This window comes from Dipteris shenzhenensis, chromosome 13 (genome assembly GCF_047967505.1).
Source record: "Dipteris shenzhenensis isolate YYH24624 ecotype China chromosome 13, Dip_SZ_1.0, whole genome shotgun sequence".
Lineage (NCBI taxonomy): Eukaryota > Viridiplantae > Streptophyta > Polypodiopsida > Gleicheniales > Dipteridaceae > Dipteris > Dipteris shenzhenensis.
In genome coordinates, this window is record NC_141608.1 from 46,559,781 (window position 1) to 46,573,082 (window position 13,302).

Genomic DNA, 13,302 nt, shown 5'->3' on the forward strand with positions numbered 1-13,302 from the left:
CCTGAGGAGGGCCATAGGTCAAGCCCGTTGTAGATGATGAGATCATGCATCCTGCCCAGATCAAGGAGTGCATGTCCAAATGGTGTAACAGGCCCGTGTCGGTCCGATGAGGTCCTGGTCATACCTGCTCCGTCTAGGTCCATCTCTGGTAGCATGATAGAGTCGTCTCGAAAGTCCAGGAGTGGTGCCTGGCACGTGCTCATCCTGGCGTTGAAGTCCCCAACAAGGAGAACTTCCCTGCGGACTGAAAGGTCTGGGATATCCTGATGTAAGGGTGCATATGGTGATGTCTCACCCTCCTCTGTCTGGTGGGAAGTAGCATATAGCTATGAAAAGGTCACGAGTGTTTGTGCGTCGGATCCGGATCTACATGAATCGGGAGTGTGCGTCCTTCCTCTCAATGGAGATGGCTCCAACGAGGGAGGACCTGTACAATACTACGACCCCGCCTGATCCTCGAACTCCTCCTGTATCCCTCATCTCATCCCTGAAGGCTGACTCCCATGTGTAGCCACTGACTATCGGTTGTGGACGCTCTAGGCTCTGGTGTATCTCCGTGTAAAAGACTATGTCTCGTCCTGTATAAGACTCCGAGAAGTTCCTTGGGTCTATAAGGTACCATTATAGTTCCAAATGGTGCAATCTAGGGTCTCGGAAACCTAAGTCTCATAGGCCCTGTCTCCCTAGGGGGTACGGGTGGGAGCCCAACGGGTGTCGATCAACAACCTATCGTCTTCCTCCTTGCGGGCAACATCCCGCTGCTGCAGAAGAACTCGTTGCTCCTCAATCTGTAGTGGTGTCAAATCCTTGTCCATGGACAGGGTGGGATGCTCTCGTAGAGCGGCTCGGCATCGGAGTGTCGCTAGTTGAGCATGTGAATCTCTGAAGCGAATGACTAGGGGTTGCTCTCGGTTGGGATCTCTCCCAACACGCCATGCTCCCTCTATGCCATGGTCGGGGACCCCCATGGTGGTGGTCACAAAGGTGATCGCCTCCTCCATGGGCGTTGTAGTGGTACTGGTGCTGTCTCGCATGATCCCTCGTATCCGGATGTTTAGGGCCTTCGAAGCCCTCTGTTGCTACTCCTGTATGGCAGCTGAAACAGTTGCCTTTGCGGGCTCCTGTTTCGCCACGTCCACCCATCTAGTCATCTCTACTATAGCCAACTGTATCGTGGCTATCTATGCCTCCATCTCCGTGACTGGGGTCCCTCCAGGTGCTGCTCTGGGAGTCCCGAGCTCCTCTCGAAGCTGTGTGATGTCGTGCCTAAGTACCTGGATAAGGGTGCCCTGCTCATGTATAATGCGGGCCTGGTCCTGGGTGTAATGTGTCAGCTCTGCCTGATGGGCCCGAATGTTGTGTATCTCATGCAATAGGGAGTCCAAGCATTTGGTGGGGGCCTAAGATGTCCTGGTCCAGATGAGAACTGGATCTCGAGAGGGGTTGGAATGAAGGTGGGCTGCTAAGGTTGTACTGAGGGTGGGGATAGAATGATCTGGGCGGGGGAGTGGTATGTAGGAGTAGCGAGGCCGGACGAGGTGATGAAGGGTGGCTGACTGAGAGGTAGAGGTGATACGAGGGGAAAGTACTGTGGAGCCATGGCCGGTGGGACCAGTGGTGAGGCTATTGGAGAGGACCTGTGATGATGATGCAGGAGAGGGGGAGGAGAGAGGTGGCGTAGATGATGAGGCAGATGATGGTGGTGAAATAGTGGTGAGCGGCATGGACTTTGGGTGGGCCCCTTTCTTCAGGGCCACGGTACTATCCACTGTCAAACCACTCTGGTTGCTGTGTTTGTTGAAGTCCAGATTGAGTTGCTTTTGTGTTTTCGCCTTGTCACCGTTCCCCTTCCCCATCTCCACGCGTATGCAAATTTGGAGCGAAGGGTCTCCTGCCTAGTCTAGTCTAGTCTCTTGTCCTCATCCCCCTGTTCCCTTCATTATGGGGGAGGCAGAAGTGGGCAAGAGGTCGGAGCTGTTGGAAGGGGGGGGGGGATTTTTTTTTTCTCCAAGGCGGCGGCGGGGGGGTCCTGAGCGAGGGGTAGCGGAGGGGGAGTGAGGGGGTATGGAGGGGTAGCGGAGGGGGTACGGAGGGGGAGCAAGGGGGTACGGAGGGGGAGCGAGGGGATAGTGGAGAGAGAGAGAGAGAGAGAGAGAGTTTATTAAAGTCTTCGGAAGACCAATGGGTCTCTATGAAATTGTGAAAAACTTGGTACAAATGAGTTGTGGTAGTGGAGCTACTAAACGAGCATCCACACCAATGCAAAATGCAAAAAATGAAGAATGGTAGTACTAAGTCCTAAGTACAACATAGTCATGTCAATGGTCAACTATATATCAATCTCATCATCATCATCATCATCATCATCATCATCATCATCAGGACATCAGGGTGGATGAGGCAATGGGGGCATGAAATCGGCAATAGAGTGCTGTCGGCCACTCAAAGGTGCAGTCCTGGCACGTCTCCTGGTCGTAGCTCTGTGTCTAACCAGGGCTACTATGACCCCCGTCATTCGGTCTCCGACTCTAAACAGGGAGGGGATGTCCCCAAGTGTGATCTGTGTGTCAACCCTTTGTCTGAGTTGTCGGGTCACAAGCTCCGGGTCACGGTCATGTCGAGGCCTCGTCTCGTGGGGGTCCATGTGATCTGGCTGAAAAAACTCCGTGATAGATCTCTGAGAGGGATCAGCCAAGGAAAACGTGTGCTCCTGTCTCCGTGCTCGGAGTATCCTCTCACGGTGTCTGAGTACCTCACGAATGAAACCTACCAAGCATCGCTGGTCTGGGTAGGAGAGGAATCGGGCCAAAATCCCATAGCTGTCTCTGAAGAGGCAGTAGAAACGCCCTCGGATCTCATAGTACATAGGACACCTGAAGATGAAGTGCTCCTTTGTCTCAACCTCCTGCATGCCACACAATGTGCATACGTGCCTCTCCCACACACACACACACACACACACACACACAGAACTAAAGTAAGGCAATAGCAATTGTATATCTGCTGGAATACAGCCTCATCCAAGGGCAAATCCTCCAAAGGATGATAAAAATGACTAATAAATAGGCTAGTCTAAACAGGGAAATAGCAGAGTTGGAAGGAGAGAAACAGGTGAGGAAGAGAGAGGGAAGAGAGCAACAAAAGGGCATCTGGAAAAGGGGCAGGGTGGCAAGCTCTGGGACTGCTTGTAAGGCCTCAAACAAAGAAACAAGGAAAGACTTACGGAGTGACGAAAAGATAAAAGGGAAGAGGATGGGGGTTGACTAGCAATCTCAAGACCTGCACATCAGCCAAGAGTATGGAGCAACACGATAATAATATCTACTACACCACGTTTTTAATACAAAAGAACAGAAAGGAGAAAGAAGCAGGGTTGCAAATATTTTTGAGCCAAACATTCAAAGTAAAGGCAGTTAAAAAGAAGACTTAGAAGGTCACTGTTATGGTTTCTATGGAAAATGACAAGAGGAAGAAATAAAGAGACAGCTGTAAGGCATGCATAGAATGGAGGAGAATTGTGCCTCTTCACACGCCTCCTAAAATTCCTAATACTAGAGAGTTCCCAAGAGCTCCTTAGCAGAAAGGCAAAAATAAAAAATTGCAGAAGGTCATGATCATTTTAGCTATCTGAAGAACTTGATAATAGAAAAAAAAGAGAGACATGTACAGGAAGGCATTAAAAAGGTGCAGGATGGTTCCCCTATGACAAGGGGGGATTTCTTAAAAGCTCTTCAGTCTCGAAGTCACCATCAGATACTCGTGGTACTATTGGTAGCTCAGCCCTGGTGAATTTTGCATTCCGAACCCTGTGACTGACTGTCTTGAGGGAAAAACCGTTATGATATGTGCTGGGCATCTTCCTACATTTATCTAGATCTACAAATGCTGCGTACATGCAATAAAGGCTGACTGAGTGGTTTATTTTACCACAAATAATAGGAACAGTATTATCTTAATAAAAAGTTTTTATGAGGTGGAAGAGGTTTAATGAGAATTGTTCACTTTATATGTTGCTTACAGATCAGTACTGGTTTTGAAGGACAGGCTCAACTCTAAAGGCATTTTGGTATGGAGCACTTGGCACTATTATTGGAACCCTGGTTTCTTTCAAGATTATGGGCCCTTTTTTGGGAATCGATGGTTGGAAGGTATGACCTACTCATTGGTGCATGGTAGTGTAGTATTCTCTTCCTGGCTCATAGCCCTTTTTAAGCTTACATATATGAAAAGTGCTTCCTGCCCAAGTCCATAAGTGCGGTTTCTTTCAAGATTATGGGCCCTTTTTTGGGAATCGATGGTTGGAAGGTATGACCTACTCATTGGTGCATGGTAGTGTAGTATTCTTTTCCTGGCTCATAGTCCTTTTTAAGCTTACATATATGAAAAGTGCTTCCTGCCCAAGTCCATAAGTGCATCCATATAAGCAGGCATGGCACACCTCTGGATTTGCTAGTATGTTGGAAACAATCTCATGTGTTTGAAACATTTACTATCACACACATCTATTCGAAAAAAATACCTGTCCTTGCACAGACACATACACACATGCACACATGCACCAGCTGGAGGGGCATGCTACTATGTGCACATCAGTGTAAGTCCATGCTACATACATACATACATACATACATATGTGTATATACATAATTATACGTATATGTGTAGAATTATATATATGTGTGTGAGTGTGTGTTATAATGATATCTTTTGATGCTTATAACTGGCTGTCCCTTTCTTTGGGACTGCTTTTTGTGATATCATGACAAATGGATTTCACCAAAAAAAATTTTGTGTGTGTGTGTGTGTGTGTGGACTTGGATGCTACTAGCCTTGAAGTGTTTTCTCACTGTTTTTGAGTTCTTTCATTAGGCTCTCTTTTGGAGTCTAATGTCATGTACATTGATTTCATGTTAATTTTATAGTTACTGGTTTCACAAAAAAAAAAAGTGTGTCATTGCTCCATCTCTTGCAAATATCACTTCTTCCATGCATCATTACAACAATCACTTTATGATTGTCTACATGTGTGGAACTTAGATTATCCTGCTTTCTTCTCATATAATGAGGTCTTCTGATATTTGTAGCAGATTGTCCCTTTCTTTGGGACTGCTTTTTGTAATATAATGACAACTGGTTTTCACCAAAAAAAGTGTGTTTCTCAGTGCTCGTTAGATAGATTCCTCTGTCTACTTGCCTTATTGAAATGTTCTGATGTTTCCTTGCCTTCTTGTAATATAAACAAACATTGATTTCACAACCCAAAAAAAAATGTGTGGGTGTGTGTGCTCCTACCATTCAATTGTATGAGCACTCTTTAGTGGATGTCTTTCCCTATTTTCGATGTTCTTTGCTTCGATCTCATCAGGATGCTCATTCCCTTGGAGACCGTTCGTAAGCCCAGTTGGAAGTTTTTTATTACTGTTTCTAGTTTTGAGTAGTAGCTGTTCCACTTTGGACAGCTACGAATCTACATTTTCTTGAATGAAATCTCTCTTTTACCAAAACAGAACAAGTGTGTATATGTATGTATATATGAATGCACACAGTTTTAATTTCAATGCTATGTATGCATTCACATATATACATACATACATACACACGTACACATATACACACTTTTTTTAAGGGGGGGTGAAATCCTTGTATATCTATATTACAAGAACACACTTTTTTTTGGGTGAAATCTTATATTTCTGTGTGGGAAACCCCAAAAGAGGTAAAAACCCACCAATAAGTATAAAGACAAAATTTACAAGTAAAGCCTCAGAGCAAAAGTCATGAGGCAGCCAAGTAAAAAGTTACATATCAAGCAGGAGGATGAAACACAACATCCTCCAACTTCAGATTATTGCTTTGTAAAAACTAATGCAGTGTAGAAACCACACCATCAATAAAAACAAGCTGGTTTTTGCCCTTGTGATTCTTCTTAATATAGCCCGGCACCCGAAATTTCTGAATCAGAGGGTCAAAAACCTATTGTAACATGGGATGAAAAGAATCCAGTGAAAATGGCACATCTGCATCCCGAACAGAAAAAGACTTTGGCACAGGCATCAGAGGCAAAGGAGCTAGATCAACATCTATATCCTCCAACGAAAGAGTTGCATGTGATAAAGCAGGACTCAGCATTTCAGCTTCACTTCGAGGATCAACCTGAGAAAGAGCATGTGCAACATCCTGTATGATCCCCTTTGCAAGGGGCACATCCATATCCTGAGGAGGAGGAGGCTAATGATGCTGAACAGGAGTCGGATCATGAACTTCTTCAACAAGAGAAAGATTGGCCTATGATTTTTCTACCTTCCTCTAGTAATGCTTTGGAGCAGTAAAAGAAGGCTTATCCAATAAAGCCTTAGCAGAAACCGGAGAAGAAGGAAGAGTAACCTTCACAGTGGAAGAAGGAGCAAGAGGAACAAGAACACACACACTTTTTTTTAAAAAGTGAAATCTTTATATTTCCATGTGGGAAACCTCAAAAGAGGTAAAAACCCACCAATAAGTACAAGGAAAAAGTTTTTACAAGTAAAACCTCAGAGCAAAAGTCATGAGGTAGCCAAGTAAAAAGTGACATATCAAGCTGGATTAGGATCAAACACAGCATCCTCCAGCTTCAAATTGTTGCTCTGTAAAAACTGATGCAGTGATGAAACCACACCATCAATAAAAACAAGCTGTTTTTTGCCCTTGTGATTCTTCTTGATATAGGCTGGTACCCGAAATTTTTGAATCAGAGGGTCAAAAACCTGTTGTAACATGTGATGAAAAGATTCCAGTAAAAAAGGTACTTCTGCATCCCGGACAGTGCATCCCGGACAGAAGAAGACTCTGGCACAGGCATCAAAGGCAAAGAAGCTAAATCAACATCTGTATCTTCCGATGAAAAAGCTGCATCTAATAAAGCAGGGTTTAGCATTTGAGCTTCATTCAGAGGATCAATCTGAGTAAGAGCAGGGGCAGCATCCTGAGAGAGAGCATGCATATCATCCTGTAAAATGCCCTCTGCAAGGGGTACATCCATATCCTGAGTAGAAGGAAATTGATGGTGCTCAACAAGGGTGCAATCCTGAGCTTCTTCAGCAAGAGGAAGATTTACCTGTGATTTATCAACCTTCCTCCAGTAGTGCTTCGGAGCTATAGAAGGCTTTGCCAAAGAAGCCATAGCAGAAACCGGAGGAGAAGGGAGAGTAACCTTGACAGCTGAAGGAGGAGCAGGAGGAATGGGCCTAGATGTAGAAGGGCAATCACGTGCAAAATGACCAACCTGTCGGCACCGATAACATGCAGTGGGAAAAGATGCAAAATGGAGCCTGATGCGCATCGGATGGGCAAATCCCAAATCAAGATCCAGAGTAGATGGCACGGGCTGCGTCATATCCCACAAAATGCAAAGGCGAACATCATGGGAGGCTTGCAAGAACTCCTGTCTCAGAACATGAAGAGGCCTTCCCAAAAAAGCTGCAAGAGTTGGAAGATGCTGAAGAAGAGGCACATGCAGCGCTTTGAGAGTAATCCAAACCGGACAGTGAGTCAGAAGGGTAGCAGAAGGATCGAAAAGTGGATTTCAGGGCATGACATAAGCGAAGAAATCAGCCCCAGGAACACCAGCGTGACTGACAAGGCACTCTACCACCTCAGTCGAAGAGCAGTGGGCATAGTAAAATCCTTTGCCCTGAAAGACAAAGGATGAAATACAATCCAAACCCATTGCAACATCAGCCCAATGATGAAGTTGAGCTGAAGATAAAACCCTGCCCATAAAATAGAGGCAGACTCCAAATTTTTGAGCCTATCGAAGACCAGAGACCAAAAGGGCAGAATCCAAGGAACAAACAAGCGGGAAACTCGATGAAGGAACTTCTGTGACAGAGGCAGAGTAGAAGATCTAGCTGGAGGGAAGAAGGGCCATCAGAAACATCCAGCTTTGCCGATTTGATCAAAGGTGAGGCAGACAAACCACCATGCTTCCGCCGAAGAAAAACACGAGTAGGAGGAGTAGAGGAAGAAGGAGGCGCGGAGGCAGAGAAAACAAAAGAAGCAGGTGTCGGAGCAGCAGGAAAGGAGGAGGAAGATGAGACTGGAGCAAAAGCCACCGAGGGCTGCAACACAGATACGGAAGGAGACTGCGCAGATGACCGTACAGGTTGTACAGTCGACCGTACAGCCTGTACGGATGGCCGTACAACAAGCACAAAAGGCTGTACGAGGATGTGCAGGGAGCACGAGAGTTGTACGGGGAGCTGTACAGGGGGCTGTACGGGGGGGAGCAGGGTGGACGGAGCTTGTACGGAAGGTCGTACAGTTGACGGCAGCTGTACGGAAGGCAAGGTAGGCAGCATGGACGTCGAGGGTGACTGTACGGATGGAAATGGGGAGGAAGACAAGGCTGGCAGGGCAGAGGAGGAGGTCTCCATCTCTCACACACACACACGTCCACCACACACACACTTTTTTTTTTGTAAATCCATGATTATATTATCAGCAAAATTTACATAAGGGTCTCAAAAAAACAGAGAGCCTCAACAGGAAATCAAAAGCAAAGAGAAACTATTTCCAGGCATGACTGAGGAAGATCTCCTTGATGGCACGCACACACACACACACACACACACACACACACACACACACACACACACACACACGTACTCTCACACGCACACACACTCTTTTTTTTTTTTGGTAATATCTAGTGCAGTATATTTATATGCTCATAAATTTACATGATGGGAGGTCTCCAAAATGGAGAGTATCCCAAAGATTAGAAACATATAAAGAAAAGCTCTATGCAAGAAGCATCCATATCGCCCTCATGGAAGGCATCATATAAGGATTGCCGCAATGAGGCTCGGAAAGATTCATATGACTTGTGAATCTGCCGACCCAAGTATGCCAAATTATGCTCACTCCAGATTGTCCAAAGAGCCCAATATCTCACCCAAGAGAGAAATAGTGAGTATTGAGACAAACACCTCATAAATCTGCCAAAGAGTGAGAAATGTTTCCCAAATCTGTGACTCGGGAAACGGAGCCGAAGATAATCTGAAATTCTCCTGAGGAGGATCCTAGAACACGGGCAGTGCCAAAGCAAATGAAGAACAGTCTCTGAAGGAGCCTAACATCTTAAACATGTGGATGGTGCAATGCGACGTTTAGCAAGTGTGACCCCCACTGACAATGTGCTTGTCATACATCTCCAAAGAAAAAGTCTTTGTTTCAATGGCATTTTACACTTCCATAACATCCCGAGATTCTTCGGCCACCATGAGAGGGGCTTCCTTATATGCCACAGAGAATTAGCACATTGTTGAATCCATGGAGCAGGCTGAAGAAGCCTGTAGGCTTTGATGGAGGTTAATGCAGGAAGAGGAACAGGATGAGTGCATGTAGCAGAGGGTTGCAATTGCCAATCCGTAAGCCTGTCTGTGTCAGCCACAGGAGGAACAGGTAGAAAAGGATGTAATAAATCAGCAATTTTCTTCCATATAGACCTATGATGCATTCCCAATGCATAGGAAGCAGTGGCCTGAGGAAAAGATAAGACATAGCCTTGATCATCACACACACACACACACACTTTTTTTTGTGAAACCAGTAATTATATTATTAACATGAGATCAATGTACATGACATTAGACTCCAAAAGAGAGCCTAATGGAAGAACTCAAAAACAGTCAGAAAACACTTCAAGGCTAGTAGCATCCAAGTCCCTCACAGCATAACTATCATGTAAAGATTGCTTGAGGGACATTCTGAAGACAACATATGCATGAGGAAACTGTTGTCCCATCCTAGAATGCAATCTCTGTGTCCAAATGGTTCATAGTACCCAAAAACGAGTCCAGTGAAAGAAAAGGAGGAATGGAGACATCTGAGATGAGAAGCATCCAAACATCCAGAAGAGTTTCCGGAGTCTGATAAAGGGAAACCGAAGCCGCAGCAAATGAGAGACATGAGTGATCAATATCCGAGAGTGCGGGCAAGACCATAATAGATGGGGAACTGTCTCGCGGTGATGAGAGCAACAGGGGCAGGAAGGGGAAGCAATGCGACGTGCTGCCAATTTCACCCCAATTGAAAAAGCTCCCACTATACATCTCCAAAAGAAAAGCCTCTGTTTCAATGGCAATTTGGCTTTCCAAATTTTCTTGAGTCGTGATTGCCACCAAGATAAAGGCCTATCCAAATTCCAAAGAGTGTTGGCATGCTTATCAATCCATGGCGGTGGAAGAAGAAATCTGTAGACCATCGAGGAGGCCAGATTATGCATTGAAAGCGAACAGGTAGCAAGAAATAAGGAAGTCAGATTCCAGTCCAGTAATTTGTCCTGTACAAACAGTGGAGGAACATGAACAAATGGCTGCAACATAGTTGTAAGTATTCTCCAAATGGACCTATGATGCAGACCCAAGGGGAATGTCCTGCAAGCTTGTGGAAATGAAAGCATATAACCTTGTTGATCCACAACATCTCCAACAAATCTTATGCCCAATTTCATAAGATTATATGCTTTAATAGGTGCCTGTAAAGCGAGAGGCGATTCAAACACCTTGCTGCAATGGATGCTTTCCAAGCGAAAAGAATTACCATGATGAGAAGAAGCACCTGTCCATTTAGCATAAGAGAGAATTCTCTTTCAATCATGAATAAAAGCAGTAGAAACAGGACAACCAGGAATTTTCCCTTGAAATGTGGTCATGACTGCTTCCCAGTGATCTGTAATCCAATGCCCATATGCATGGGACGTCATGTTTCCACACATAGCTGCTAACATAATAGCCCATGGCTGTTTTTGCTGAAAAAAATCAGCAATCATAGTGCTCTTTCTTGCCAACATATGAAACTGAAGATAGAGAATATTCAGCCCCCCATGAGTCTTAGGTGAACAAACAGACTGCATGGGAAGTAGTCACAAAGCCTTTTTGTGAGATTTGCTTTTCCAAAATATCTCCATAGCCTGGGACATATATGAAGCCAAATGCTTAAAAGACCAGGGAAGAAGAGGCAAATAAAATTGCACATATGCCATAATGATGGACTGTACTATCCGAAGTCGAACATGTAGAGGCCAAGTGGACAAATGCCAGTATTCCAGCTTCTTGTTGATCTTTTGAAGCACCCATTTGAGCTGTTGTTGTGGGGTAATATTCCAGCCAATGGGATACCCTAGATGCCTCACAATAGTATGGGAAGAGATAATGTGGCCTGGCCAGAGAAGTGCATGCCAATCAGCTTCTTTCAATGCTAGAAGATTTGATTTTTGAAAGTTGATATGCAGTCCAGCAGCTATGCCAAAATCATTCAGAGTATGGATCAAATGAGAGAGGTCACTTTGAGAATTCCTGGGCATGAAATATGAATCATCAACATATGCCTGTGCAAGAAATGATTGTGCCCCTGGAATTTGCAAGCCATGAAGCTGCCCTATATCTGCAAGATGGTCCATATGCAACAATAACGGATGAGTAGCAATGGCATACAGTAGTGAACTAAGAGGGCAACCCTGTCTCACTGAGCGGTCCAGGTTCTTGACAACCCACCACCAAGCAAACACTGTGCAGTGGCATGAGAATAGAGCCAATAAATAATATGGACCAGCCGAGGGCCAAATCCCAATTTATGCATAGTCTGAGAGATAAAATCCCAATGGACAATATCAAATGCTTTCGCAATGTCCACTTGCAGGAATGAGAACATCCTGTTTAGAATATTTGGCACACTCAATTGCAAGCAAAGCATTGGAGATATTGTCAGTAATCTGCCTTCTGGGAAAAACCCATACTGCCTAGGATGAAGTCCTGCTTGCAAAATAAATCGAACCGTGAGGACAATCATTTTGGCAATGAGTTTGTAAATGAGTGGCATAAGAGATATAGGCCGCCAATCAGCCATTGTCTCACACAACCTTTTTTTGGGGAGCAATTTGACAAGGCCATGTTTCCAAGAAGGAGGAAGAGATTGTTCTACCCAAGCATGATTGATCATAAGAAGAAGAGTGTTCTTAAGATCACCCCAAAATGCACGGAAAAATTCAACAGTCAATCCATCCCAACCAGGAGAGCTGCCTTGATGTAAATGACTCAAAGCATCATCCAGTTCATTAAGCATAAAGGGCTGCTCCAATGCATGAGCCTGTTCCCGAGACAATATAGGCTGAACATGCGTGAGAAATTGAGACCTAGCTGCATCCACTTGCATCGAATGATCAGGCTGAGGAGAAAAGAGATGCTGGAAATGACTTGAACATTGCAATTCCAATTCTGATTTGGAGGTGGTCCAGGTGCCATCATCTTTCCTGATCTTGCACATATCCTTCTTTCGCCTATCCGCATGCAGGCTTTTTAAAAAGGCTTGGAGGAGCAGCCCTTATCCAAAAGGGGTTTCATGCGAGCTCGGATTTGCCACTTCTTTAATTTGCGAAGATCATTTTGATGGATGATATGAACCGCATAAGCACAAGAATCCTGCTCAGAGGAGGTGAGCTGCCTATAAGAGTTGATTACATCCATTTGTTGCTTGTGAGATTGAGCCCATTTCAGCTTAAGCCTAAGGTTTCCCATGTAACTCCGTCCATAATCTTGAATAACAGCCTGCAAGCCATGAGCAAGACTAATCCAAGCAAAATCAATGTCCTCCTGAGCATGTAAGAGGAGGGGGCGGACAGCCGCTCTCACCATGTTCTGAAATTGTTGATGAAGCAGATAAGCACTATTAACATGGAGTAGGCGACAACCGAAAAAAGGCATATCATCTGTCAAACGTGCTATAGATAATGTCAAGCATACTGGAAAGTGATCAGATAGCAAGAGGGAATGATCAACCCATAGTGCACATGTAAAACTAGCATACTACTGAGCATGCAACAAATACCATCTGTCAAGTCGAGCCCAGTAATGAGTAAAGGCATTGTGATGGTGTGTATAACCCATATCTCTATCCCTTGTTGAGAGCCATAAATCTTCTGTATGCAAGAATGAAAGCATATCTTCCCAATGTCGAAGCTCAGTGGGGATCATATGAGAACGATGAGTGGTATTGTCTTGAATGGCAAGCGAGTTATTAAAGTCTCCACACAAAAAGGCATTGGACAGCCATGGATATTGTTTGAGGGAGGCCCACATTCGAGCTCTTGCCGCAGAAGTTTGAGAGGCATAAACAGATGCTATTTCATAGAGATCAGCATGACAGATGCATCTAATCACCATCCATCGACCCTGGGGGTCATTGTAAGCAACCGTGGGCTGCATATCATGTTTCACTAGCATGCAGACCCCCGAAAAGTGCATTGTACCAGCATAAAAGATATCA

At 44.9% G+C, this 13,302-nt stretch overlaps 1 protein-coding gene across 2 annotated transcripts in view; it reads left to right on the top strand.

The window, feature by feature from the left end:
- Positions 1–13,302, top strand: part of LOC147895481 (uncharacterized) — a 138,718-nt gene that overhangs the window by 29,072 nt on the left and 96,344 nt on the right. For both annotated transcript variants that reach the window (XM_087384029.1, XM_087384030.1), the window contains exon 4: positions 4,045–4,148. In XM_087384029.1, the coding sequence (XP_087240155.1) occupies positions 4,045–4,148 (104 nt within the window). The remainder of the gene's footprint in view (positions 1–4,044; positions 4,149–13,302) is intronic.